Source organism: Sciurus carolinensis, chromosome 12 (genome assembly GCF_902686445.1).
Source record: "Sciurus carolinensis chromosome 12, mSciCar1.2, whole genome shotgun sequence".
Taxonomy (NCBI): domain Eukaryota; kingdom Metazoa; phylum Chordata; class Mammalia; order Rodentia; family Sciuridae; genus Sciurus; species Sciurus carolinensis.
In genome coordinates, this window is record NC_062224.1 from 78,725,396 (window position 1) to 78,751,735 (window position 26,340).

At 42.8% G+C, this 26,340-nt stretch overlaps 2 protein-coding genes across 12 annotated transcripts in view; one reads left to right on the forward strand and one right to left on the reverse strand.

Annotated features, from left to right (window-relative positions):
* Positions 1 to 26,340, forward strand: part of C12H1orf74 (chromosome 12 C1orf74 homolog) — a 123,611-nt gene that overhangs the window by 963 nt on the left and 96,308 nt on the right. For 4 of the 5 annotated variants that reach the window (XR_007104415.1, XR_007104413.1, XR_007104414.1 and 1 more), the window contains exon 2: positions 284 to 1,190. Coding sequence is in view for 1 of the 5 variants with exons in the window: in XM_047521134.1 (XP_047377090.1) it covers positions 356 to 1,165 (810 nt within the window). In the remaining 4 variants the exon portion in view is untranslated. Of the gene's footprint in view, positions 1 to 283; positions 1,723 to 26,340 lie in introns of those variants that run through there. The other variant, XM_047521134.1, reaches the window with a different exon arrangement.
* Traf3ip3 (TRAF3 interacting protein 3) lies at positions 1,647 to 25,218 on the reverse strand. Of its 7 annotated transcripts, none has more exons than XM_047521131.1 (16): positions 25,041 to 25,217; positions 20,919 to 21,319; positions 18,659 to 18,806; positions 18,464 to 18,527; positions 17,936 to 17,960; positions 17,643 to 17,672; positions 17,453 to 17,548; positions 10,341 to 10,412; positions 7,965 to 8,105; positions 7,582 to 7,719; positions 6,773 to 6,908; positions 6,091 to 6,153; positions 4,966 to 5,022; positions 3,783 to 3,919; positions 2,740 to 2,853; positions 1,647 to 1,902 (listed from the first exon to the last, which is right to left on the reverse strand). In XM_047521131.1, the coding sequence occupies exons 2-16, from the start codon at positions 21,258 to 21,260 to the stop codon at positions 1,810 to 1,812; spliced, it is 1,656 nt and encodes a 551-aa protein (XP_047377087.1). In that variant the 5' UTR covers positions 21,261 to 21,319; positions 25,041 to 25,217; the 3' UTR covers positions 1,647 to 1,809. The 7 variants fall into 7 exon arrangements, 6 of the variants coding, with proteins under 6 accessions (XP_047377087.1, XP_047377085.1, XP_047377082.1 ...); XM_047521129.1 differs by having other exon boundaries at positions 3,783 to 3,961; XM_047521126.1 differs by lacking the exon at positions 1,647 to 1,902 and adding an exon at positions 23,967 to 24,042 and having other exon boundaries at positions 2,512 to 2,853; positions 3,783 to 3,961; positions 25,041 to 25,218.

The window sequence follows — 26,340 nt, forward strand, 5'->3', positions numbered from 1 at the left end:
ATGTAATTGGTAATAGGTACAATTTAGAATAGAAGTCAGAGATAATAGTAATTTAGCTATAAGGTTTGAAAGACAAATTAGGGATCAAGGGAGATGTAGTCCACCAGAGATACTGGTTAGAGTTGGTGACTCCCATCTTGTCTTTCCTGGCTGAGCCTTCCCAAATAGAGGGAAGGACAAATAACTTGGGAAAAGCTGTAAGACTTTATGGGAAGGCTGTTGGCAGGTTTCCTGTGTGTCACTGACTGGTATTAATAATTTCCTGCTACCACTTTGTTTCCAGCCTCTTCCTCAAGTGTCTGGAGCTGAGTTGCAACCCAGGGAAGGGAACTGTGACTTAAGACGTGAAAGCTTGATGTTACTTCCAGATCTCATGTCAACACTGAGCCCTCAGTTATTGGTGGCAGTTGCTCAGCAGACCCTGGGCATGGGAAAGAAAAAGGATCCACCTCGAGCCATCTGCCTTCACCTAGCTGGAGAGGTGCTGGCTGTGACCCGGGGACTGAAACCAGCTGTGCTATATGATTGCAACTGTGCAGGAGCATTGGCACTCCAGAACTATCTGGAGGAGCTGCAGGGGCTGGGCTTCCCTACTCTGGGACTTCACATTCTTGAAATTGGAGAAAATAACTTCATTGTCAGTCCTGCTCATGTATGTCAGCACTTAGAACAGGTGCTGCTTGGTACCATAGCCTTTGTGGATGTTTCCAGCTCCCAACCTCACCCTTCTATCTGTTCCCTGAACCAGCTTCAGGATTTGAAGGACATTGTGACGGAGATCATCACTCATTTGCAGGGGCTACAGAGGGACGTATCCTTGGGAGTCTCCCACAGCATGCTCCATTCCTCAGACTGGAATCTCTGTACTGTATTTGGGATCCTCCTGGGCTATCCTCTCTCTTACACCTTTCACCTGAACCAGGGCGATGACAATTGCTTAGCCCTGACACCACTACGGGTATTCAGTGCCCGGATCTCATGGCTACTAGGTCAACCCTCAGTCCTGCTCTATTCCTTTAGTGTCCCAGAAATCTTGTTCCCAGCCCTGAGGGACACTCTAAACGTCTGGGAGAAGAACCTCAGAACCCGATTTAGGACTCAGAATGACTTTGCTGACCTCAGCATCTCTTCTGAGATAGTGACACTGCCGGCTGTGGCCCTCTGACTTTAATTGTCCTCCTATGTGGAAGGTATTCAGTAAGTGCTCATCTTTGGGTTGGGATGTTGAATAGGAATCACTTAAATCAGGTTTTAAGTGCCTGAGGACCCTAGGGAAGGGTGCTGTATTCATCTGGCCCACACATGAATGGGAATAGGTGATGGTGGTGGTGTTGGTAGCATTGGTAATACATATTTGCCATTTCTATACTAGGAGGTCTTTTCTAGTTAGCAGAGATGTGTATTCATTTTTCACTGAATAAGAGTTAGAAGGAAAGAGACAGTAGGGGGAAAGAAGGGTTGTAGAGGACAAGCACGATACCTTTGTGGTATCCTACCCTGTGTAGATATAGTCTTTAGAAAAGGAGGGCTGTGGGTGTTTCTGCACCTCCAATTGAATTGGTCTAGGGGGAGTAGACCAGGATGCTTAAGTGTCACACTTGTGATGTGTTATTTAGGAATAACTTGAAGGTTCCAGGGGACAGTTTGGTGAGGTAAAGTTTATTTACTGTAGGTTAAAAAAAAAAAAAAAAAATCAGAAATCCCAGTCAGTTGGAGGAAAAACCCAAGCTGTAAAATACGCAAACCTTCTGCATTTTTCATTGAGTTGTTTGCAGCTAATTTTTACCGTAGACAGCTGTCACAAGTTATTCAGATTCTCAGGTTTTCTTTGTGGGCCAGGAATACTGCCAGTGCTGTAGCAATCACCACCATCAGCATGGGGAGCCATTGGCCACATTGCTTCTGTGTGGAGGGAAGGGGGACAGGAGAAAGCAGCCATAAGTCACTTAAGAGAAAATATGGGCAAAAGCAGTTCTTCCTATTCTAGCCCAAGGGAAGACCTAGAGTTGGTGACAGAAAAAGCTATTTACTTCAATGTCTCACTTTCTGTCATCTCCCTTGGGATAAAACCACTTTACTAATGGTCCTTGGCCTAAGGAACCATGTCCAGTAGGGGCCAAATGTTTAAATGCTGATATGAAAAATTCCGGGTGGAAAATAACTCAGCAAAATTATATTATTTGTTTATATGCCTCAGTACCTTTGCTTTCCTTCCCTGTCCTTGTCATCATGCTGACAATAGACTAAAAGAACACCCTTTCATGCTCGGGCTAATGCAGCTTGAGAATCCCTTACCCAAAATACTTAGGACTTGTAGTGTTTCAAATTTTGGAGGTTTTCAGATTTTGTAATATCTGAATAGACTTTACCAGTTGACAAGAGCTACTTGAAAAAAAATCTGAAACACCACTCTGAAATCTGAAACTTTTTGAATATCATGTTAATGCTCAAAAAGTTTTATATTCAGAGCATTTCCAACTTTGAATATTCAGCTTAGGAATGCTCAGCCTATAGCAGATCTTTCCCTTAAACTTCAAGAGTTCCATGAAAATTGGATTTGGATGCATGGGTCAGTGTTTCTTTCATGACTGCTGTACTTTCAGTATAGACTAAATCAACCAGAGTAGGCAGGATAACCAGATATTGGTATGGGCTGGCAAATTTTATCTGCAAGACTTGGCTAAGAAAGAAATTATCCCACCACCATTTAGGATTGTACAGGAGGATGGACCCTCTTACTCTGGGAGGTGGCTGCTGGCTGTGGTTCAGCTCTTCCCGACAGTGCTGTAGCTTACGCAAGCAGGAGAGGTACTCGTCACTGAGGTTGTCTAACTCCGAATGCAGTTCTCTGCACTGGGGAGAATATCATTGGGGTCATTACCATCAATTCTGTCTTGAGACAGAACCCAGGAAGGGGAGAGTGTTCTGAGTAAGGTACTCCTTCACTCATTTTGAGTGAACCAATCTCCCTTCTCAACCTTCCTCATAAATTTTAGTTTGTCTTTATACTGCCTCACTTGTTTTTCTGGAATGTGTTCATTTAAAAAATTGTACTTCATATATCACACTTTATACATTGTAAATGGTTTTATGTGACAGTGTATGTACAAGAACTTTGTAAATGGGAAGACCAAAAAATGAAATTCTTAAAGCACAAAAGACTTCAAAGTGATTGTAATACAAGTCTTTCCAGGGAGCTATTGCTTATGTGTGCTTTCAGGGACACACACATAAACATATATATATACATACACATACATACATACATACATACATACATATGTATGTGTATATATATATACATGTATGTGTAAAGCTTATATATATATAAGCTTCTGCTATTTAAAAGATGCTGTGTGTAAGGCTTTAAGATATTTAATGTGAGACAAAGTTTGGGAAGTTAATATGTTTATCAAATGTGAGTCGGGGGGTGTAGCATCATAGTAGAGTGCTTGTCTATCATTCAGGAGCCCCTGGCTTTGATCCCTAGCACTGCAACACACACACACACACCAAAAATATGTTTATGAGTTATGTTTGGGTTTAGTTTGACTTTCTTAAAAAGATAACTGTTTAAACCTTAAATAGGGAATAAATAAGGAAGGGAAAAGAATGATAAATCAATACAAAAGTGGACATTTTATAAGGGCAATTGAAAACCTATGGGCATCTAATCACAATTTAAACTTAAACACAGTTTAATCCCTGCTGTCTTATTTCTCCCAGCAGTTTTCTCTGCCACACATGGATGAGCTTCTCATAATCGTAGGTTAACAGCTCACCTCCTTTTCCTTGGCCTGGAACTGCAAAGTCTTCTTCTGCAGCTGGTCTCTGAGATCCCAGTCTTTCTCTTTCCCTGTACCCTCAGGCTCCACTTCATTGTGGGAGGGCTTTGCACTCCATACAGTCAAAGCCTCATCTAAAAGAGCAGCCAGATTCTCAGTGATAGTGAGGCCCACACCTGTGAGGAAGGGTCCTGTCACTGAGTGAGACCCCTAGGAATAGGGGAAGGGGAGGGAATGGGAAGGGCCTATCCTTTGGCTAGACTGAGATGGAATTTTCTGGCTTAAAAAAACTCCCATTTGGGGGAACCCTGCTCAGCCTGGACAACACCTGGAGGGCAAATTTGGCATCTTACTTTACTTTGTATCTCCTAGACCTGCCTGATATTTTTAGTGAATACTTACTAATTGAATTTCTTTGTATGCCACATTTTCTAGTTCATGAAGCAGGTTTTCCTTTTCCCTTACATTCTCATTTCAAAGTCCTGAAAATGGCAGTCATATCCTAGACTTTATCTAATGTGCTTTAAAGATGGGTTTTCAGCCCCCTTGCAGTCTTAGCTTTGGTGAAAAGAGCACTAGACTAGAAGTCAGAAGTTCTTGATGATCTTAGCTCTATCCTTAATTTGTGTGACCAGAGACCTTTATTTTCTTATCCATCCTATGTGGGCAAAATGGTTTCTGCCTTTGATATTATACCCAGTGATTATGAGGAGAAAACAAAAGGCTGGGTGTTATGGATAATATCATGAGGAGCTTTTGTCCCCCAGTATACATGTTGAATTCTTTTCAGGAAACTTGGTCAGACTGTAGGGCTAGTGTGAGAGGACTCTTGCATGCTATAAGATTTGGGACTGGGGAATTGGATGTGATTTGGAAAGTTAAGTGTGTAAGAATTGACATGAAATCCTGAGTTCAAAATCAATTTATTAAAATCTTCCACATAGACATATGTTTTCAGAGAAAGTAGAAATTATTTTTCACAGTTTATATACCTCTCCTGATAGGAGGCTAACTAGTTAAAAGTGTCCTCAGGACCAATGATCAGTCCTACCTTCTATCCCTGACTCAACAGACTCCCCGAACTGGGTGGGACTCCAAGAGATCATGTAGTCCATCCCCCTGCCTCTAGCAGGCAAGGAAAGAGCAATACCTTAGAATTGGTGGTAGTAAATTTGCTGACCTTTCTTTAAGAGTTTCTCCTGTTCTTGAAGCTGTAAGGATTGATTCTGAAGCAGACCTGTTGGAAAATACAAGAAGCTTGTCTGTGCTACTGCAAAGACGCTAAGAGCCTCTTGACAGACCTTTGCTTAGAACCTTATTAATAATTTGCCCTTCTGTTATAGATTGAATTTTGTGCTCCCCAATTTATATGTTGAAGCCCTAACCCCCCATACCTCAGAATGTGACCATCCTTGGAGAAAGAGTACAGGTAAAAGTAAGGTTAGTAAGGTGGGCCAAAATCAAGTAACTGATATTCTTGTAAAAAGGAGAAATTTGGACACGATGGAGAATATCATCATCTACAAGCCAAAGAAAGAGACCTGGAATAGATCAAAGTCCTCAGAAGCCCTCAGAAGGAACTAACTCTACTGACACCTTGATTTTGACATCTAGTTTCTAGAACTGTGAGATGATATTTTTCTGTAGTTCAGGTCACTCAGTTTGTGATGCTTCGTGACAATTTTATCATCCTTATATCTCCTCCTACCATGTCTTTATCTTCCAAGTCTCTGCTTAACTGTTATCTTAGAATACAAACTTTCCCAGATGACCCTATATAAAATAGTGACTATTTTCCCTTTAGCCTACTCCCTCTATAGCTGTTATCATGACTTGACATAGCACTAATATTTTTCATGCACTGGTTCGTAGACCTTTTTTAGAATGTAAAAGAAGGAGCTATAAGTTTTGTTATCATATCCTCACATTTAGTATGACTCAGTAAGTGGTTAATTTTCAGAGCCGTTCCTAGTGAGAAAGGTCTAAGTGGCACATTCATATGCCTAATAAGTTAGCACACATAAGAGAAAAACTACCCTAGAAAATCCAGTACTTTTAAAAATCTAATTCTGGTAGAAATGCAAGTGGTTGTCATTGGCATGGAAGGAGAAAAGTAGAAAAAAAGAACAGAGACTGACAACTTGTGAAGAGCTATGTAAGTGACCCTACTTAAGAAGTAGGTCTAGAATATATAGGAGGACATGCCAGAGACTGGGCCCCTAGACCTCCTTCTGAATGTGTGTTGTGGGGCAGGAGCTCAAGGAACACCAACAAGCTTATTTGAGAATCCAGAAAGGAAACTTACTCTGTAGCTGCTGTACTCTGGTCATCAGGGCAATTTTCTCTTCCTCTGACCTCTTTAGTTGATCTGAAAGTGAAATGGTGCAAGCCAAAATAGAAGAACCCAGCTTAAAGAGCTCAACACCTGAGTATGGAAGCGAGTAATTGGAATAATTGGTGCTGTCTTGTCTGTGCCTCTGATAGGTGTCAAATGGAAATTGCTCTGTCTTCTGTTTGTCCTCAATTCTGAAGAGTTAGACCAGCACCCAAGTACCACATCAACCACCAGGGGTCTGCATCAACAATGTTGGGCTGGATTAAGGATTCCATTTGTACATTATCTGGTCCTTTCAGCAGATACAGACTGACTGGGTGACCTTCATTTTGCCTTGTATTTGAACTGACCTTTCCTTTTCAAATTAGGAATGTGGCCTTAATACGTGTGACTAATATGGGAATGACTGTGATCAAGCTCAGAGGGATGGGCTGGAGAAGAGAGCTCATACAACAAGATATCCTCTAGTGTAGTAAAATTAATTTTAATCTTGGATGATTAAAATAGCCCTGCCTTTCCCTCAAGGTAAAATGAAATCCTAAGATCAAGCAAACAAATGAAGGATGAGACCTTTACTCAGCTTCCTTTCTCTGAGCTCACTTAGTCATGGTTCCTATGGTTCCTATACTCCCGAGGCCTCCAAGAAGAATACCTTGTAGATCCTGGGTATCTGAGTTGCACAGGTCTCTGTCCCCTTGCAGGCATTCAATCTTGGCCTGCAGTTCCTGGTGCTCATTCTCCAGAAGACGCAGAGCTTGGTTCATCTGCGAGTCTCTACTGTCTGCTCCCTGCAAGGAGGAGGGAAGGGCCAGCATAGAAGCAGGTCCCGTGGAAGAGGAAATTACTGAAGATTATATAATTTTAGAGAGAGAGGAGTATAAGGGAAATGGAAAAATGTGGATCTCTCTCTTTCTCTAAGTATTCTCTCCTTTTCTCTGTTCCTCACATTTTTAAGAGTGCATTAGACTTCTGGTATTTACAAGGAACATGTCCTAACACTTTGATAAACCCTGAAATTAAGGCATAACAAGTCATACCTTTTCTCAATATTTTCATTTCCTTTTTACTTTTCATTCTAGCACTATTGTTTGTTTGTTTTGAGGACAGTAGAGCCATTTTTTTTTCATGAAGAATTAAGGTTTAAGAAACTCAAACATCTTTCTAAGAATTGAATTGCCTTGTAGTTGACGGGAAGATGAGAACAACAAAGGCTGAGATGTGCATTTGGATAGTGTCATTCCAGTAAGCATATAGTTCATTTGCATGAATAATACAGGCATCCTTACTAAACTCAAAACTGTATTTCAGAGCCCAGTGAGCCTAGTACTAAGTGGGTAGTGACTGAGGAGCTGAAGCTAGATGCTCTGAGATGCCCTTGGAGTCCCCAAGCTGGGAGCAGCTTTTCTCACTACCACCCTCCTTCTCCTACCTTCCTCCTCTTCCCACCCCTAGGGCCTGTACCTGCAGTTTAGACTGGAGCACATGAAGTTGGCTCTCCAGCTCTCTGTGCTGGGTCCCAAGGGCCCTCCAGTCCTCTTTCAGAGACTCATACTGGCTCCTCCATTCTTCACATTTCTGCTCGGCCAGAACTAGGGACCGCTGAGGGAGATCAGAGAGAAGAGGGTTTCAGTGAAAGCCTCCCCCATCAAGGCAACAGCTCGGTGGAAGGGCTGCAAAAGCACATTGTATTCCCTCTAAATACACATTTTATTTTAGATTTTAGATTAATAAATTCTAGGTGTTTTTAATGAAAGAGAAGTTTCCAAGAAATTGTGTAGCTAGCCGCCTTGCCTCCCAGAATTGCCCCTGGGTCCCTAGCCCCAAGAACTGTGCAGCATCCTCACCTGTGTGCTCTGCAATTGCTGTTCTGCACTTATTTTCTCTTCCAGCATTTTTTGCAGTGACTCTTTGGCCTTCTGCTCATAGCTGTTTTTCTGGTCTTCCATCTCCAATAGCACCTTTTTCATTCCCCAAGGGGAGTATTTCTGTAAATTTGATGAAGTTCAACAATTATACATTGAGCTTCTATGTGCCAAATACTGAGCATGGATACAGAAATGAAAATTTGGTCCTTTTCCCTAAGGTAGAGATACCAGTGATTTGGTTTGCAGCTGAGCAGTGAGAGTCAACTCAGGTGATCTGAAAAGTGAGTGCCATTGGACTTCTGTTCATTGTACCCTAGGCCTTGTGTAGGCTTTGGAATCTAATATGTCCAAACAACTCATATTTCTTTACCTGTTTTTTTTTTTTTTTTGCCTGAGTTTCCTATCTCAGTGATCAACATTATTACTTACCCACTCTCCCAAACTCTAACCCAGGGAATCATTTTTAATTTTTCTCTTTCTTCCAGGAATTAATTGGTCTTTGAGCCTTGTCAAGTCAACTTCCTGAACAGCTCATACTTGTCACCTCTCTATCCCTCCTGTAACTTTCTTAATTCAGACTCTATTAAATGGGTTAATGCAGTAGTTTCCCTATCTTCAAGTCTTGCCCTTCTTCAGAACTTACTCAGAGATTCTTTCTAACGTGCAAATCTGCTCATGGTACTTCCTGTGTAAATCTCTCAGTGGATCCTCAGTGTCCTAATGATCAGGTCCAAACTCCTTGACATGGATACTTTCAACCTAGACTTTTTCTTCATGCTGTCTCTGCCCAAATAAAACTGGTTGCAGATCTCCTAAGCATTGCTTTTTGGCCTCTGTCATTGCCCAAATAGGTTCTTTTGACTAGAGCCCCCTTACCCACCTTTTTCTCATGGCTAAGCTCACTCACGCTCAAGAGTTAGCCCAAGTATCATCAGTTCTGATAAATCTTGACTAACTACTCCCCCATTACCCAACTCCAGGTACTTTTCTTAGTGTTTACATAGTATCCTCTATATGCCTTCATTATTTCACTCCATCAATTCATCTCTCTACCTTATTGGATTGTAAACTCCTTCAAAGCAAGGTGCACATTACTATTGCTTTTAAAAAATCTGTATGGCCTCAGGAGTCTGAGAAATCCATAGTAAACTCAATTAATGCTTTTAGAATTAGTAAATTTGGATTTTGAAATTATTCCTGGCTTCAGGATTGACAATTACACAAGAACAGATTTGCAAATTCACTGGGGGTCTTGACTTTCCCATGCACTTCATCTCTACATGCTGTGATTCAGGAGAAGATAGGCAACTTTGTCATTGTCAATTCTGAACTACTCATGGGAGAAGCAATATATCCAGATAATGAAAATTTAGTGATCAATATGAATCCTTTCCATTTAGTTTGGAATTGTCTGAAAATTTGGATTTATATGTGAATAGGTCTTAAGTTTTTAGAATTTTTATTTAAAATAGGTCTTCTGTTTTTGGAATTTTTGTTTTGTACATGGGGGATGTTCCAGTTATTGGACTTACCATGCTGGTGTCTGGCCAGCTTCATCCCCCATTGAAAATGAATAGGCTGGCATTCTGGATTATATGTCAATCTCTTGGGAGCTTGGTTGGTATTATTTAGTCTAGAAGAGCCTAACAAAGCAGGCCAGATTGAAAAAAAGTAAAATTTGTGGACCGGAAACCTATGGACTATATAAACTCTGTTCTGCAAGACCCCAACTCTACAGCCTAGACTACCTTAACTCTAACTCTAACTCCACATGCAAGTATGAAAGCTGATTTCTGCTTTTTATAATTCAAGATTAGGCCAAATCAAGAGATTGCTGAAACTGGACAATAATGTCACAGAAGAGCCAAGAGTTACACTCTTACTTTCTTACAGAGGTTGCTACTAGAAGAAAGTTGCCCATGGAATGAAAATAATTTTACAAAACTTCTTTATAATGTGCAACTCATCTGTTCAAAGATTGGGACCTGTGAAGGTTAGCTGGGTATTGTGATTTATATATATATATATATATTTTTTTTTTTTTTTTTTTTTTAACCAAGGTCCTCTCCCTACAGTTTTGGGGATTTTCAAGGTTCCTCTGGAACTGACAAAGTTTTTAGAGCTGGTATTCCTTTACAAGGTGCAAAAGAAAAGATAATGGGAAGAAGAGAGAAAGGTACAGATAGTGATATAACAAATTAGGTACCACAGTGAAAACGGTCAAGCCGGAACTGGGTAAGAATAGATGTGTTACTCTCTATTTGGTAGCATTTCTAGAAAATAGGATTGAGGTTCAAGCATTCTTCTCATTTAATTCCAGATTCATGAGCTGGAAGTATCCTTCAGAATGCTTACCTGGGTACAGGTGTAGAGCTGGTTTTCCAAGGACCTTAGTTTGCCCTTCAGTTTGTCTTCATTAAGCTGTCCCTGGAGCAAATGTGAGGAGGAGTTAATAAACTTGGGCCAAAATATAGCCTGCAAAGAGATTAATTCTATATTCCTAGGCCATTGCTCAGCGTATGGTCAGTGCTTAAATGTTTATGGAACTGAATTCTTTCAGGAGGGTTCAGAGGAGCACAGATGACAAAGAAATGCAGTAGAAGAGGATCTTTGGGAGTTTGAGACAGGAGAATTGCAAATTAGAGGTTAACTTCAGCAACTTAGTGAAATCCTGCCTCAAAATAAAAAATAAAAATGGCTGGAGATATAGCTTAGTGGTAGCTCCTGGGTTCAATCCCCAATATAGAAATAAATTAAAAAAGAAAAAGGAAAAGGAAAAGATCTTTTCTCTGGAGTAGAACAGGATGAATCAGACTGATTCCCTAAATCCTCTTTTACTTTGAGGTTCACCATCAAATATTCTTAAGAGTATCATAGCAGGGGACAACCGGAAGGAATGTTTCTAAGCTGTCTTCCTTTCTCTATTACCTCCCTCTCCACCTCATCTCAGTCTTGTACCTGGACTTTACCCATAAAGTATAAACCAGTAAGACTACAGGGGGAATCTGTATTCTTTCCCTTATTCCCCTGAATTTACATGTTCAAGTTCTAACCCTCAGTAACTCATAATGTGACCGTACTTGGAGACAGAATCTTTTAGAGGTAATTCAGTTAAAATGAGGTCATTAGTTGGGCCCCAATCCAACATGACTGGTATCTTTATAAAAAGAGGAGATCAGGACACCAGGAGACACCAAGGAAGATCATGTGACAACAGAGTTAAGATGGCCATCTGCAACCAAAGAGAGAGGCCACAGGAGAAACAACACCTGCTGACACCTTGATCTCAGTCTCCAGACTGTGACAAAATTAATTTCTGTTGTTGAAGCCACCCAGGCTGTAGTATTTTGTTATGGCAGCCTTAGAAATATGGTAATCCCTTGGTGTCCACTGAAGATTGGTTTCATGTTTCCTCCTCCCCCTAGGATACCAAAATCCATGTATACTCAAGTCCCTTATATAAATTGTGTAGTATTTGCATATAACCTGTGCATATCTTCCCACATACTTAAAATCATCTCTAGATTGCTTATAATGCAAATGCTATATAAATAGTTATTACTGCTGTATTATTCAGGGGATAGTGACAACAAAGAGAAGAAAAAGTTTCTGGATTTTTTTTTTTTCAATTAGTTTTGATCTGAGATTAGTTGAATCCAAGGACATGGAAGTTGCAATAGGTAGGGCTGGCTGTACTAATGCATTCCCCTTCCTTATAGCACACACATACACACATACCTATGACTCCGAATGAGAAATTCTTTAAGAAAGAGAGTAATGGAGGGAGAGATATTAAAACAGAGTGGGAGCAGGGCAGGGTAAGAGTGCGTCCCAGAAAGTCACATTCTATTTCTTCACAAGCTGGATTAGTCTTATGGCCTACCTTCCTTTTTTTCTTCTTTTCTTTTCTTTTCTTTTCTTTTCTTTTCTCTCTCTCTCTTTCTTTCTGTCTCTCTTTCTTTTTGGTGGTGCTAGAAATTGAACACAGGGCCTTCTGCATGCTGGGTAACTAATGGCATTTTGGACATTCCAAGGGGGATGCTGATCTCAAGATTGAAAGTGGAGAAAAGTGGGCAGAAAGAGCCATTGTTTTTCAGTTTTTTAGCATTTTAGCAGAGGAGTTAACAATGTCCTTGTTGCTTTGTATGTTTGTGCCCTTTTTTCCAGGTAGGAGTTTTGTTCTTCTAGCCTTTAGTTTTATTTCAGGACTATCTGTCCATGGGGTGGAGAGTGCCATCAGTGAGAGCAAGTTTTCTGGAGAAAGCATCATGGCCTCTTCAGCAGTAACTAGTTTTCATTATTCTTTCTCTGACTTTTTCCATTCAGGCCCTGTGGGACATGTTGGGGGGTCTACAAATTTCACTTCTCTTCAGACCTGGAATGCTGTGGTCCCTTTCAGTCCGACAGTTTGAATGTTTTCTGGAAACCTCATAGCATTTCCAGTCTATAATGGTCTAGGGGCCAAGGAGGGACCTCTGTTTTGAGATCTGCCTCCCTGAATGAGCGTTAGGATGCCTAGGGGAGGCAGGAAGTGGTATCTCACAGCTCCTGTTTTGATCTTGTTTGGCTGATTCTTCTAACCATTGGGGCCAGGGGGTGCCCCCACCCTTTCTGCTTCCTGCGTTACTCAGCTGGGCCTTGCAAAAGCAAAAAACATTGCCAAAAATAATTTCTTAAAGTGCCTCCTGCTATTAATGTTTTTCCCAATGTCTCATGTGAGAGAGAGCCAAGAGTCAGGGATTTGGCATCTACATTAACCACAGAGCTTTGGGACAGATAAAAGAGATGGACAAACACTTCCACTCTTTGGGTCTTAGAGTAACTGGTAAAACAGCCTCATTCCCCAAAGTGGCCTGTGCATTGTCAATCCACAGGACCCGAAATCAACTGACTGCATACCTTCCTCCCCTGGCTCAGATCTTCTAACTCTGCATTTTTCTTTCTCCAAACTCTGTAGAATGTCACCAAACCCACCAAATTTAAGGATTACCTTGCTATAGTTTGGAAAGAAAACAGGCCGAAGGCAGTAGTCCTAAAATTTCCAGAGTCTCCTATTCTTTTTGGGTAGTTCCTTTCTCCCTGTTCCACAATATGGCTTTAAATCAATATTTTGTCTCTTCCAACTGTTTTTGTATTTTAGCCCAACACCAAATTACTTTTCCATTCATGTTGCAATACAAAACAATTCATGATGGTCCCTTCATTGGGGATGAAGGGCCACCCAAGTCCAGGACTTGGTCAAAATCTTTGTCCACAGCTCTGCCTTCCCAGACTCCCCAAGGCAGGCAGGAAAGTTGCAGCCAAGTGGTTGCAAATGGGCCATGTAAGTTTCTTGGTCTGAGCCCCTGTTCTCCCCATGCTGAAGCCCAGTATTACAGTATGTGGGAAGAAGCACTTCTTACAGGCTTATTGCTGACCTAGGCAGCCCTGGGCTCAGAGGGCACAGTTACCACCCCCCCTTCACCCCCGGTGGAAGAGGAAGCAAGGCAGAGGCCATACACACCTGGTGCTGGTCTGAGGGCTTCAACTTCTGCTTCTGCTTGGTTTTCCCCTGCCTCTGATCTGCTCCCCAGAAACACCACCATCTCACCACAGAAGTACCAGTCCACAGCTCATCTCTCTGCTTTAGCAGAGCTTGCTTGGGGCTTGTAGCCAATCCGCTACTGTACCGTCATCTTAAGATCTTGATTCTACTTTGCAGATTTTTTTTTTTTTTTATCAGGGATTGAACCCAGGGGAATGTAACCACATCCTCAGCCCTTTTTATTTTTTTATTTTGAGACAGGACCTCACTAAGTTGCTTAGGATTTTGCCAAGTTGCTGGGGCTGGTTTTGAACTTGTGATCCTCCTGCCCAGCTGAGAGACTGGGATTACAGGTATTACAAGTATTACCATACTTGGCTAACTTTGCAGATCTTTTATTATTTTTATTTTATTTCTGATACTGGGGATTGAACCCAGGGGTACTTTACCACTGAGCTACATCCCAGTCCTTTATGTTTTTCTATTTTGAGATGGGGTCTTCCTAAATGCTGAGGCTCTTACTAAATGATGAGACTACTCTTGAACTTGCAATCCTCCTGCCTCAGCCTCCCACATTGCTGGAATTACAGACATGCACCATGGCTCTGGGTTCCATTTTGCAGATCTTAAAACCTGGGAGTGCCCTGCCTCCATTTCTTTTATATTGTCCAAGGTTGAACTTTTTCAATTGACTGAGCTGCTGCAGCTCTGATGTTTGGACCCGGCTCAGGTTCTCAGCTACACTGCAGGGCTGTGAAGCCCAAAGGCTCAGTGTCAGCTTGGAAGTGGAGGCAGCCAAAGGTGCACATTCTTGGGGTCCTAATAATGCGAATTTTCTATGGGCTTCTCTGCGTATGAAGTTGGAGATTCAAATCACGGAGGCCAAATGGAAAAAAATAAAGTGTGAACTGGGCTGGATGTCAGAGTCCCAGTTCTGACCACATTCATCCAATTATTTTCCTCAAATACCAGACTGGTTCTATCCTTTCACTGAAGTTGAAGCTGTCATGGGATGGATAGAGAATTGAATTATCTTGTTTTGGGGAAAGCAAAAGCCTTCAATTGAACAGTCTGATACTGTTTTTCTTAAAAACAGGAAGCTTCAGGCTTGGGGGTGGGGAGGAAATAGAGAAGGTGAAGATTGGGAGGGGTGGGAAGAATTGAAGGAGAAAACCACAACCAGAGGAACTTCTGCTCTTGGGCTGTACCATGGAGTGAAGCTTCCCCTCAGAGTCTATATCAGAAATGTCCCTTAATGTATCTTCCCCATTCCCATCAAACTTGCTGTAATTCAAGCTCTAAGTGTGGCCCCCCTGTGCTATTACAAATCTCCATCCCCACCACCCATATCCAGAGCCAGGTCCTTGTCAGAGAACCTGTTAAACACAGATCTGACCATTCAATTTCAATTCAGTTCCACAGATAGAGATGAAGTTCCTTCTAAGGCTGGGTAGACACTGCTAAGTATAGGACTTTAAACCCAAATAAGGTATAGTTCCATTGCTATCCCGTCTCTTGCCTGTAGCAGTGTTTCTCAAACTAGTGGTAGCATGCATTTTCACAGATCTCTGAATCACATGTGCACAGACATGCAACCTGTATCTATATACGTATATATCTTTCCTTTAAAAAGGGATTCATATATTGTATTTTTCAACAGTAATAATTCTAGAAACCCGCTTAAGATCCTTTCTTTGGTAATGCTCTGCTATGATCCCTTCATTTCAGTCACACCCAGTGCTCTGCCATATCTAGGTCTGTGGTCATTCTGTTCCTTTATCTTATGCACCCTTTTTCTTTCTGCTTTTTTCCCTATCAGCACTCTATTCTGTACTGCTGAACTCCTACTCATCCTTTAGGACCCAGCTGAGATATTCTTTTTTCCTGTGGAGGAAATAATTCTGAAAGAATAATTTTTTCCCCCTGTATCATGTTACAAATACTGCTATTGTAGCCCAGTCACACTATTTTGAAGTTATTTATTATGTTTGCCTCTTCTTGGATGAACTGTGAACTCCTTAAGAGTGAGGACTTGACTTCTTTTGTTCCTGAAACCCGCAGAGCCCAGCAAGGAATAGGAACTTATCAAATGTCCGCAAATGAGTGAGATGATCTTAATTTAGGTCAGCACTGGAAACCACCTGGCACGCACAGCTGTCTGCCCCAGGCTCCTCTTCTGTAATGAAAATGACTGTCTTAGCAAGCAGCGGCCCTGGTCAGACTCCCAAATCCTGGTTTAATGACCGACAGGAGGAGGAAGGGCTGAGCTTAGGAAACTTCTTAGTTATGTCCAACACCCTTGTGATAATTTTCTCTGTGGAGGTGCAAGCCATCTCCCTGGCAGGGCGAGGTGTTCCTGGAGGCCTGTGAGGTCTCTGTTCTACCTCACTGTACCTGGTATTTTATACCTTGTGGCATCAACCTCCTCATTACTCTCTCAATACACAGGTTTCCGTATGAAGTCTGAGGAACATGGGAATCCTTGAGGCCCTTTCAAGGGATCTGCAAGGGATCTTTTCCAATGAAATGTCTGTGTGAGACTGAATATTCTTCATATACTTCAACCAAAAGAATGTATTCCAACAGATTGAATTTAAAAGTAAATAAGAGAGTTTAGCTGTCTTTTGTTCAGATGGACTTAAAAGGGTTTACAAAAGTGTAAAGCAATGCCACTCTTATTCTTTGTTTTTGTAAATGTTTAAAAAAATTTTTTTTAGATGTTGATAGACCTTTACTTTCTTCATTTATTTCTATGTGGTGCTGAGAATAGAACCCAGTGCCTCATACATGCTAGCCAAGTGCTCTACCACTGAGCCACAACCCCAGGCCCGAATATATGTTTTTAAATAAAAAATATGTAATTTAAGTTAGCATGCAATGGCTAACTATTATTATTTTAAAATTAATATTTCAAAATATATTCCATTTTTTTTGAGGTACTGGGATTGAACCCAGAGACATTCTATCACTGAGCTACATTGCTAACCCTTTTAATTTTTTAATATTTTGATACAGGTTCTTGCTAAGTTTCTGAGACTGGCCTGGAACTTGTGATCCTCCTGCCTCAGTCTCCCAAGTCTCTGGGATTTCAGGCATGTGCCACTGTACCTGGCTGTTTCTCACACCTTTGTATTATTTATGTATATGCCTTCCTTAGAAAACCATGAGCTTCCTAAAAGCAGGATCTTCGTCTAAAGAATCTTAGGATGTCTAGTGCTAGCCCAGTACTCACTAGGAGGAACATGATCTATGACTATCTTTGGAATGAATGGACTAAAATTAGAGGCCAGAACTTCCAGTTTTGCTACTAATTAGCTATGTGACTTTGGGCAAATCTCTTGACCTCTCTGAGACCCGATTTCCTCATGGGAACAATAAGATTAAACTAGATCATATTTAAGGTCCCTTCCCACTCTGACATTCATGTCTGTGCTGAGTAGTAGGTGCGGGTTGGCATGAATGAATATTGGTGTGAATCCCATGTAAAAATCATTTGACATTTATCATATTCAGTAATATAAGCTATACTGGGAACTTCCTCCTTTTATTCCCAAATATTAAAAAAATGAGCCTTCTTGCCACTTTTGGTTCCAAGCCTTCCTAGTGAATTTAGCAGCATGACCTTCAGTTGATGACCCATATCATTAATTACTGTGACCTGCTTGACTTCTAGGTCTGAAGAAGACCTCTGCCTTTTCCCAGTTTACTCCTCAGTAGTGAGACCATGAGATCGTGAGACTATTCTTTTTTTCTTTTTTTTCCTTGTGGTGCCGGGGATTGAACCCAGGACCTTGTGCATGCGAGGCAATCATTCTACCCACTGAGCTATATCCCCAGCCTGAGGCCACTCCTTCTTTTGCAGGATGATATAGAAATAAAAATGAGATGGGCACACGTAGATGCCCATATGAACACTTTTAAAACAAGGGTTTTATTCCCTTACCTTCCAAGAGTTGTCAGAGGCCTGAATCAGGGTAGACAGAAGGTCTTGGAGAATCACCATTTTCTGCTTTAGGACCAACTCTCTTTGTAGAGCCTCCTAGGGTTGGGGGCAAAATGCAAGAAATAAGGTTTAACCAGGAGGAGAGAGTAGTGGATGGAGAAGCTGAGCAGAGAGGTCACATGCTACTTACTTTGAGGTACTCAGAAAGCTGGATGATTTCCTAGAGAGAAAGGAAAAAAGTATTCAAAAAAGGTTGCTTGAAATCCTGGAGCATAAAACCAAACCTGGGCTGACTTGTGTGGAGCCAACCTCTTCTACATTGGGTCTCAGAGGGCCCCACTATGCCCCATGTCTATGCTTGGTGCCCCCTTACCATCCAGAAAGAAGGTGTCTTCCACCCTATCTCAGTTTATCATGAAACACCTGAGTGTCAGAGCTTAGACCCCATCTGATTCAACCCCTTTAAAATGAGGATGTTCTTACCTTATCCAGAACTGCAACTCCATAACTGAGAAGAGAAGGGAAAAAAAACAATGGACCAAAGAAGCAAGTCAGGAGGCAGTGGGTGGATTCCTTCTGGGTTCCCTTTTGAAGAGCCAGTAGAGTCGGGGAAGGGTCCCTTCTTTTTTTTTTTTTTTTTTTTTGGTACTGGGAATTGAACCCAATAGTGCTTAACTACTGAGTCATACCCCCAGCCCTTTTTTAATATTTTTATTTAGAGACAGGGTCTCACTGAGTTGCTTAGTACCTCGCTAAGTTGCTGAGGCTGGCTTTGAACTTGAAATCCTCCTGCCTCAGCCTCCCACGCTGCTGTGACCCTTCTTTTTAAAATTAGGGTGAACGTGGATATTGGCTGTGTTCTTTCTTCACTATATTGGGTGGGGGTATTCAAGTAAAAGTTTAGAAGAAAAGAAAAGATGAAATTTGATGGGAGTCAGCATCTCTTTCTCTCTCTGCTGTCTGCCATGTGAGGACACAATGAGAAGGGCCAGGAACATGAAAGAAACTCACTTGGTTTGCTGACTGGCATCATTCTTAATTGTTAGCTGTGCCTCTTCTGCCTTTGTCTGAGTACCTGAGAGATGGAGAAGAAGGTGATTGAGAACCCACTAGGAGGAAGTGAAGGAAGTGGGGAGGGAAAGGGATTCTCCACTGCTGATGGCAGAATTCTCTGTTCCCTCATTGAATGAGGGAGCTTTGTCTTACCACGGTGGTGTTTTTGAAGTTTCTTGATGGGAGAGTCTTGGGATGGAAGCACCCTTGCCTGTGAGGAGTGGTGGTCAGCCCCAACCCTCTGGACACTTGGGAGAGGGTGATGTGGGGTTGGAGAGACCTCGGTGTTAGTCCTTGTCACCTGAAAAACATGTGAAGGATGCTGAAAACCACTGTTTAGAGCCTCTTAGAAAAAGATTCTCCAGATGATTGTAGAAAGAAGAACTGATGATCATGTCTGTTGTAGACTGAAGGTGTCGCACAATTCATGTTGAAATTCTATTTCTTAATGTGCTAGTATTAGGGGGTGGAGCCTTGGGGAGATAATTATGGATAGTAGCCACTCCAGGTCAGGCAAATGGGGAACTGGACTTGTCTCCAATCATTCTTGCTAGATTACCTTGTTTGGTTTCAGCCACTTACAACAGCCAGTGTGGTGATGTGGAAAGAGAACTGGACTGAATGGGCAGGGGGACATGTGGGTTCAGATCCTGCCTTTTCTACATCTCAGTCTCCTGTCTATATACAGTGAGGTTCTAGAGATGGATTCCTTCCTGTGAATCATAGCTGTGGAATTGCTGAGTTTGGGTGTGAGGAGAAGTAAAGTTGGGAGTTGAAGGAAGGCGTGCAGCAGTTATAGTCACAATTTAGTCAGTTCCTTTTGTATTTTCTTCTTAAAAACTCAAAAAGTTGATATTGATAATATAACACAAAAAGGATAAGATGCTGGTGGTTCGCATATATAGTCCCATCTACTTATGAGGCTAGGTGGGAGAATCACTTGAGCCCAACAGTTTGAGAACAGCCTGGGCAATATAGTGAGACCTTATCTCAAAAAATATTCCCCAAAATCCCAAACCAAAACCAGAACAAAACCAAGCAGACAACAGCAGTATATTAAAAAAGGGCAAAGAAATAAATACCAGTGGTATCCAGACATGTGGCCAACTCAATCTCAATAAAACATTAAATAATTGATAGGCAGAGGTAGAATTCTTTTTCTTTTACTTTTTCTTTTCTTTTCTTTCTTTCTTTCTTTCTTTCTTTCTTTCTTTCTTTCTGTACTGGGTATTGAACCCAGGGGTGCTTAGCCACTGAGCCACATCCCCAGCTCTTTTTTTAGTTTTTATTTTGAGACTGGGTCTCACTAAGTTGCTTAGAGCCTCACTAAGTCACTGAGGCTGGTTTTGAACTTGTGATCCTCCTGCCTCAGACTCCTAAACTGCTGGGATTACAGGCATGTACCACCATGCCCAGCCTCGGAGGTGGAATTCTTTAGTTAATTGTATTTTTGGTTCTCATATTTTTCTCCCCTTAAAGCATTCAGAAAACTTGCCTTAGAAAGAGAGTGGTTTCTCTTTTTCAACTGGGCTCCAGAATCATTTCTTTGAGTGGCACCTCTGGTGGCGCATAACAAATCCATTATTAAGAAATCCTGACAGAGCACCTACTCTGATATGGCACCATGCCAGGCATTTCCAGGGAATATGGTGGATCCATTCCTCCTATCAACGTGCTCACAATATGGATAGAAAGACAGAGATGGTTGGATGGCTGAGGTCATCTAAATAGACCCTGCTTTTTGACCAACACTGCTCTTTTCTGGAACAGAATAATGGACCCTCTATGAATTATATAATCTTAGAGGATTTATAACCTCCCAGATTCACAGAAAGCAGAGTTGGCCTGGAGAAGCTAGGGAAGGCTTCCTGGACTAAATGAGGCCTTAATTTAGTGAATTTAATAGAATTGCAATGTTGCAAGAGAAAGAGATGAGTTGGGCAAAAGCCTCACAGAATAGAGAGTAGGTGTGTGTGTGTGTGTATGTGTTTAGAGAGGGCATCAAGAGAACTGGCCTGGGTACCTGGCATATAGTAAGCATTCAGGAAATATCTTTTGAATAATGGACGAATGAATGCTATAAGGTAGCTGTAGAAAACATGTATAAATTCTACCTATGTGGAAGATAAGTACAGATTGCTGAAATTTGAACTGATACTAGGTAATGGCTATGAAATTGTTTTAAAATTTATTTTCTCTCTCCCGAAAGGCAAATGCAAAACAAAACAAAAAAAAAGAGCTAAACAAACCAAAAGCACCACAACCAAAATCTCTGAATAAGTGGCTAATGGAGACTTGACTGTATGACTGGGGAAGAAGGAACTTAATTTAAATCACTCATTAGTGACTTTAAACCTGCCTACCCCTTTGCCCCTTTTCCCCACAAAGCAGTGTGTCCCTGGATATGGCCCACCTGCTGTCCGGGAAAAGAGATCCTGTTAGCAGACAAGGGCTCCTTGAGGACAGCTGCCTGGCTTTTCCTCCTGGAGGGAACTTGCTCCCTGGCCCAGGGACTCTGAGCCTGGCCTTTCTCCTCCACTTCCAGGTTTCTCCTCCTGAAGAACTGCAGTTGTCGAGCTCTCTGGAGCTGCTCTCTACGCTGGGTCCTTAGCGCCTTCCCCACCTGGCGGCAAGTAGTTACGTTGGGGCGACGACGGCGGCTTTCACGGGTCTCCTGCCGTCGCTCACACTTGGCCTCGTAGCTCTCAGCCCTCCGGGCCAAGGCAGGGGAGGGCCTGGGGTCTGGGTTGATCATGATGACCTCTGGAGCACCTGTTGTGCTTGGCTTCCAGTTCCTTGAATAGCTGCCTGGATCTGCCAAATGCCAAGAGGGAGGAGCCAGAAGATGGGCAGAAAAATGACTATCTTCCCAAATCAGGGGGCAGAAATAGCACAGGGCTCCATCCTGTGGGTTGAAAACCGAGGATGCAGTGGTTTCACACTTGGGAGCCAGGACTCCTGGGCTTAATCCTTAAGGACCTTATAAAATCTAATAAAAGCAAATTCCTGTTTCTAGCCTGTGCCCCACCTCTGGATAGTACCCCTTCCTTGACTAAACATCTCCCGTTCTCTAAGCCAGGGGAACTTTAGAAACAATTGATAAAAATCACAATGAATTGATAGCATCTTGAATAGCAGGTGTGTTTATTTTCCAGACTTTTAGAGAAATAAATTCTCCCTGTTTACACCCAATATGAAAAGAAAATGGGCATCTTTACTGCTGTCTTGGTCCAAGTTGTTACTAAAATAGAATGGTACTTCTCATGACCTGGAGGGATCATCATGTCCCCCTCAGGAAGTGATCAGACCTGTGACTGGCACCCACTGCTCCCATCTTGACCCTCAGCAACCAACTTGTGGGCTCAGACCTGGCATGTTTTCGGAGGGAAACCTGCCCTTACCCCTTCATCATGACATACTGATGTTGCTCCGCTGGTGTCTACTCCATGACCAGAACTGGGCCCTGACTCTCAGGTGCAGATCAAGTCAAATCAGTACTGATTGAGCATCTGCCACATACCCAGTGTTGACCCACTTCCAAGCATCTGGAATGATATCTCTTGGAGATGAGAGTTACATTTTATTTTTGAGTCATCTCCCTGTCAAGGCTGTTTGGTGCCAAGTTTGCTTTCCTTATCCCAGATACAGCTTCTGCCTTCTAAACCAGAAAATGCATGAATTAGACCTCAGTAAGGCTCCTCTAAACAACAGAGAAATAAAACAAACTTGCAAAAGCAGTAACCCAAAGTCCCCAGGGGACAAGGCTTGGTGAAGAGGCCACCTTTGATGTCCCTCTACATGGCCTTACCTGCTGTCCACTGGTACCCAAACCCTAACCCTTTCTTCCTTCCTGTGCCTCTCTATCCTACCCTCCTCACCTACCTTCTGTAAATTTGTTTATTGTCCTAGAAATCGCTGGTCGCTTTGTTGGACTTGGATGAGCTGGTTCCTGAGCGTAGAAAATTTTGTGCCCTGCCCCCTTTGCTCCCTGGAGTCAGACCAGGGACTGATGAAGGAAGAGGTACTCCCCCTCACAGCTGCTGCCTCTTCTCTCTGACCCAGGACTTCATTACCCACTGCCCTGGGAACATAGTTTCTAGGTAGGTTGGAGAAGAGTCTCTCAGCTTCACCAGCCAGTAGGCATTTGCCAGCTCTGGCCGCTTGGGTTTATTTATAAGCCAAACAAACTTAACAGGTAGCAGCTTCTCTGCTCCTTTATTGGGGCTCCATTGCCCATCCCTGCTCAGTCTGGAGTTCTGCAGGTTTTCTTGCTCTCTTTCTCTGATCATAGCACTCATTTCCAGGGGACATGGGTGGAGGATTATCACTCTGTGGAGGAGTATTATGTAGCCACGCCTTGGGCATTGTCAAATCTGACTTGAGGGCTGGAGGGACACACTCTGGCCTTGGGCACTGCTGACCCTAAGAAGAATTGTGAGGTTATCAATATTTATCTTCTACATATCATCTTTGAATTGCTTTTCTCCTCACTCCTACTCCTTGGGTGTCCCTAGACATCCCACCTGTTACTTTATTTATTAAAAAATAAATAAATAGTAAAGGGGACTGGGCTTGTAGCTCAGTGGTAGAATGCTTGCCTAGCACATGTGAGGCACTGAGTTTGATTCTCAGCACCACATAAAAATAAAGGTATTGTGTCTGTCTACAACTAAAAAAATATATTTAAAAAATCTTAGTAAAGGATCTGAGAGGTCCATTTGTGTTGTTATAAATGACACGATGAAAGAGATTTGAAATTATGTGCACACAAACTCCATGTCCAGAACCTATACTTGCAGCATCCCTGAAACATAGCCCCTGTTATTCTGCCATCCATCGTGGAGGAAAGCTTTTGCTCTGGAGTGTGACTCTGTGGATTCAAATCCTAGCTCTGTCTTTGCCTACCTGTGTGTATTTTTGGACAAACTATTAAATGTCTCTAAGCCTCAGTTTCATTTATAAGATGGGGCTAAAACCTACACGGAAAGGTTTTGAGAACTAAATGGCAAAACGCACACTCATGCACCTGGCATATGGCATACAATAAATGCTAGCTTTTTATAATGATAAACAAAGTTACTATTATCCTTGTGCTGATGTTGGATACTGAATATTTGGTGCTGTAAGAGAGAGGTCCCAAGCTAAAGCTCTCCCAGGACTAAGAATGCTTGATCTCTTTCTCTAATTTCTCCAACCCTTTCTCTCACTGAAGAAGCATATTGTTTTCCAGATGGAGGGGATATGGCCCCAGCTTAAAATCACCTTTACTTCTCTAACCTTTGTTTGGGTTTGGGCTACAGGGAGAAAGGACTTCTCTATGGTTCAGACACAACCACCATCTCAATCAGGCCAAGCAGAATGGCAAAGAAGAGACAGGGGTGAGGAACTGGCATCCCGCCTACCTTCACTGCACCATTACAATATGAGGTGTGAGGTCCTTCCCTATTTGGCCTCAGCTTACCTTCAGGTTTGCAGTGGAGATATATATTCACCAGTGTTGAAAATTCCCCCGCCTTTCAGCTGTGAGGCGGAAAAGGCTGTTGGGGAGAAGATGGGCCTGAGATGAGGTCTCTCTGGACTCCACCTAGGCCATCTATAGGTCCCCTGAACCTATTGCTGCTCCATTCTGCCACCTCAAGGCCAGACATTGGAAGTTGTTACTCGAGGGGAATTGAGGTCCAGATGGCCCCTTAGAGGAGCATTCCTAGATCCCCAGGCCCCCACACCTGGTGGGATTTGGAGTGACCCAGGTGAGTGGAGCCATACCCAGCTTTCTGTGATGTCTTGACCATACTGACTTTCTTAAAAAGAAGAAATCATGTGGGATGACTGATGAATAGGAATAGGCTACAGCAACAAAAGGAACTGTTCCTTATAGGGTTCACAGAAGGTCATGAGGCCGCTGCCCAGGCTATCTGGCAGTCTAACAGGTCCCAGTTATAGCTAGGAGGAAGGGGTAGTGCTGGCCGGGGGAGGCTTTCCTCACTACAACAGGGAGAAACCAGGGTGCTACCCCGTACTTGACTGTGGCTTGTCATTGCCTTTCCACGTTCCGCCTCTTTTTCCTGGCTATATGTATGTAGAGACAATGGATAGCTTCCTGCATGGGTCTGGCTTTTCCCATCCAGAGGTCTCAATGTGGGCTGAGGGAGAGGGTCCTGCTCCTAAGCTACTGGAAAAGCAGCTTCATGTGATGAGACCCCTGCTTTGAAAGGAACTTTAAAAAATCAGTTAATTCATGCCCCTGTCAGTGAGTAACATGAACTCCAGGTCATGTGACTCACTTCTAATCTAATGGATGGAGCACAGGCGTGGTGGTGGGAGCTGTATCCCTATGTCTGGCTGGGGACTCAGGAATTCCATGTAGGATGCTTTCTTGGTTACCCAAACCCCCAACACTCTTAAACTATGCTACCCACTCCTAGGCCTCCTCCCTTCTATGTTCCTAGAGACGCTTGATGGTGGAGTGCCTTCTGCCCCACCCCAAACTCAAAGGTCCCAAACCTGACACAAAAGCATCCTCTTTCACAGTTACCTCTGGGTCCCAGGCTCCAGCCTAAGCAGCTCAGGCAAGCATTCCAGTTCCTGGACAGATCTTGGTTCTGATCTCAGGTGAGCACAGCAGTTACTGGGTAAAGTGCAAGTTGTCAATTCATGTCTCTGGGCCCCCTTAGCTTTTCCCTTCTTGGTACTGTCTTTCTTTTTGCACTGCAGCCTCACTGAAACAGGAAACAGACAAAGCCACAATGCTCGCAAGCCCCAGTTCCTCTCGCTCTCTGTGCAATCAGAGTGGGCCCCTGAACCCTGGGGCCTCCAGGGCTGGGCTGAGGAGCTCCTCCCATCAGAGGGCACCCCAGCCACCCTTTCTCCTGCTGCTGGATAGGTTTGAACTCTTGGACAGTTTCAAGTCAAGAGCTGTTTCCAGGATTAGACAAGGATGGCTTCTGGGTCCCATTCCAACTATGCAGTTTCTAGGAGGGGAAAACGCCTTTTTAGTAGTAAGATGAGATTTTCTCAGTGTAGGTTTTCGTGTGTAGGGTTTCCCCCTTTCCCAGCTTGGATTGGGAAGAGATTCCATTCTTCTGAAGACCTGGGGTCTTTCACAGAAATCTGTACCAAGGCCAGCTCTGGATTTGCTCCTTCAGAAGCAAAGGAACGTGGCTGAAAGATGAAGAGTGAAGTAGCAGGCAGAATCTTGTAAAGAAAATTTCCCAGCCAATTAAACTAGGAAATTTGGGGGGAAAATGAAAGGAACTGGTTTATATGCATTAAAAAGAAACTATTACAAATGATCTAGTTAGGGAATTCCCAAGAAGTTCAGGATAAAATAGTGGAGAGGGCACTGGATTGAGACAAGTTCACTGAACAGATTTGTAAACTTGTGTAATTCACCTTGTCTAAATGAGCCACACACTCTGATGGTTGGATGATTTATGTGGGCTCCTATGAGGCAGGTAATGAGCTGTGATAACATTCGTTGCCAGGCAGGGTGGCACACACCTGTAATCCCAGCAACTTAGGAGGCCAAGGCAGGAGGATTGCAAGTTTGAGGCCAACCTCAGCAACTTAGTGAGACCCTGTCTCAAAATAAAGCAAAAAGGGCTGGGGATGTAACTCAGTGATAGAGTGCTTGCCTCACATGTGGGAGGCCCTGGGTTCAACACCTAGTACCACAAACAAAGGTAACATTTGTTAATGTGAGGAGTTTGTCAGAATCCTCTATACTGCTTCTACTTCCTCTATTCTCTGAGGAGAAAAAAACAAGGAACAGGCAGTTGCAAAGAACAGAGGATGGATTCTCAAGCACTAGAAAGCAAGGCAAGGACATTCCCTCA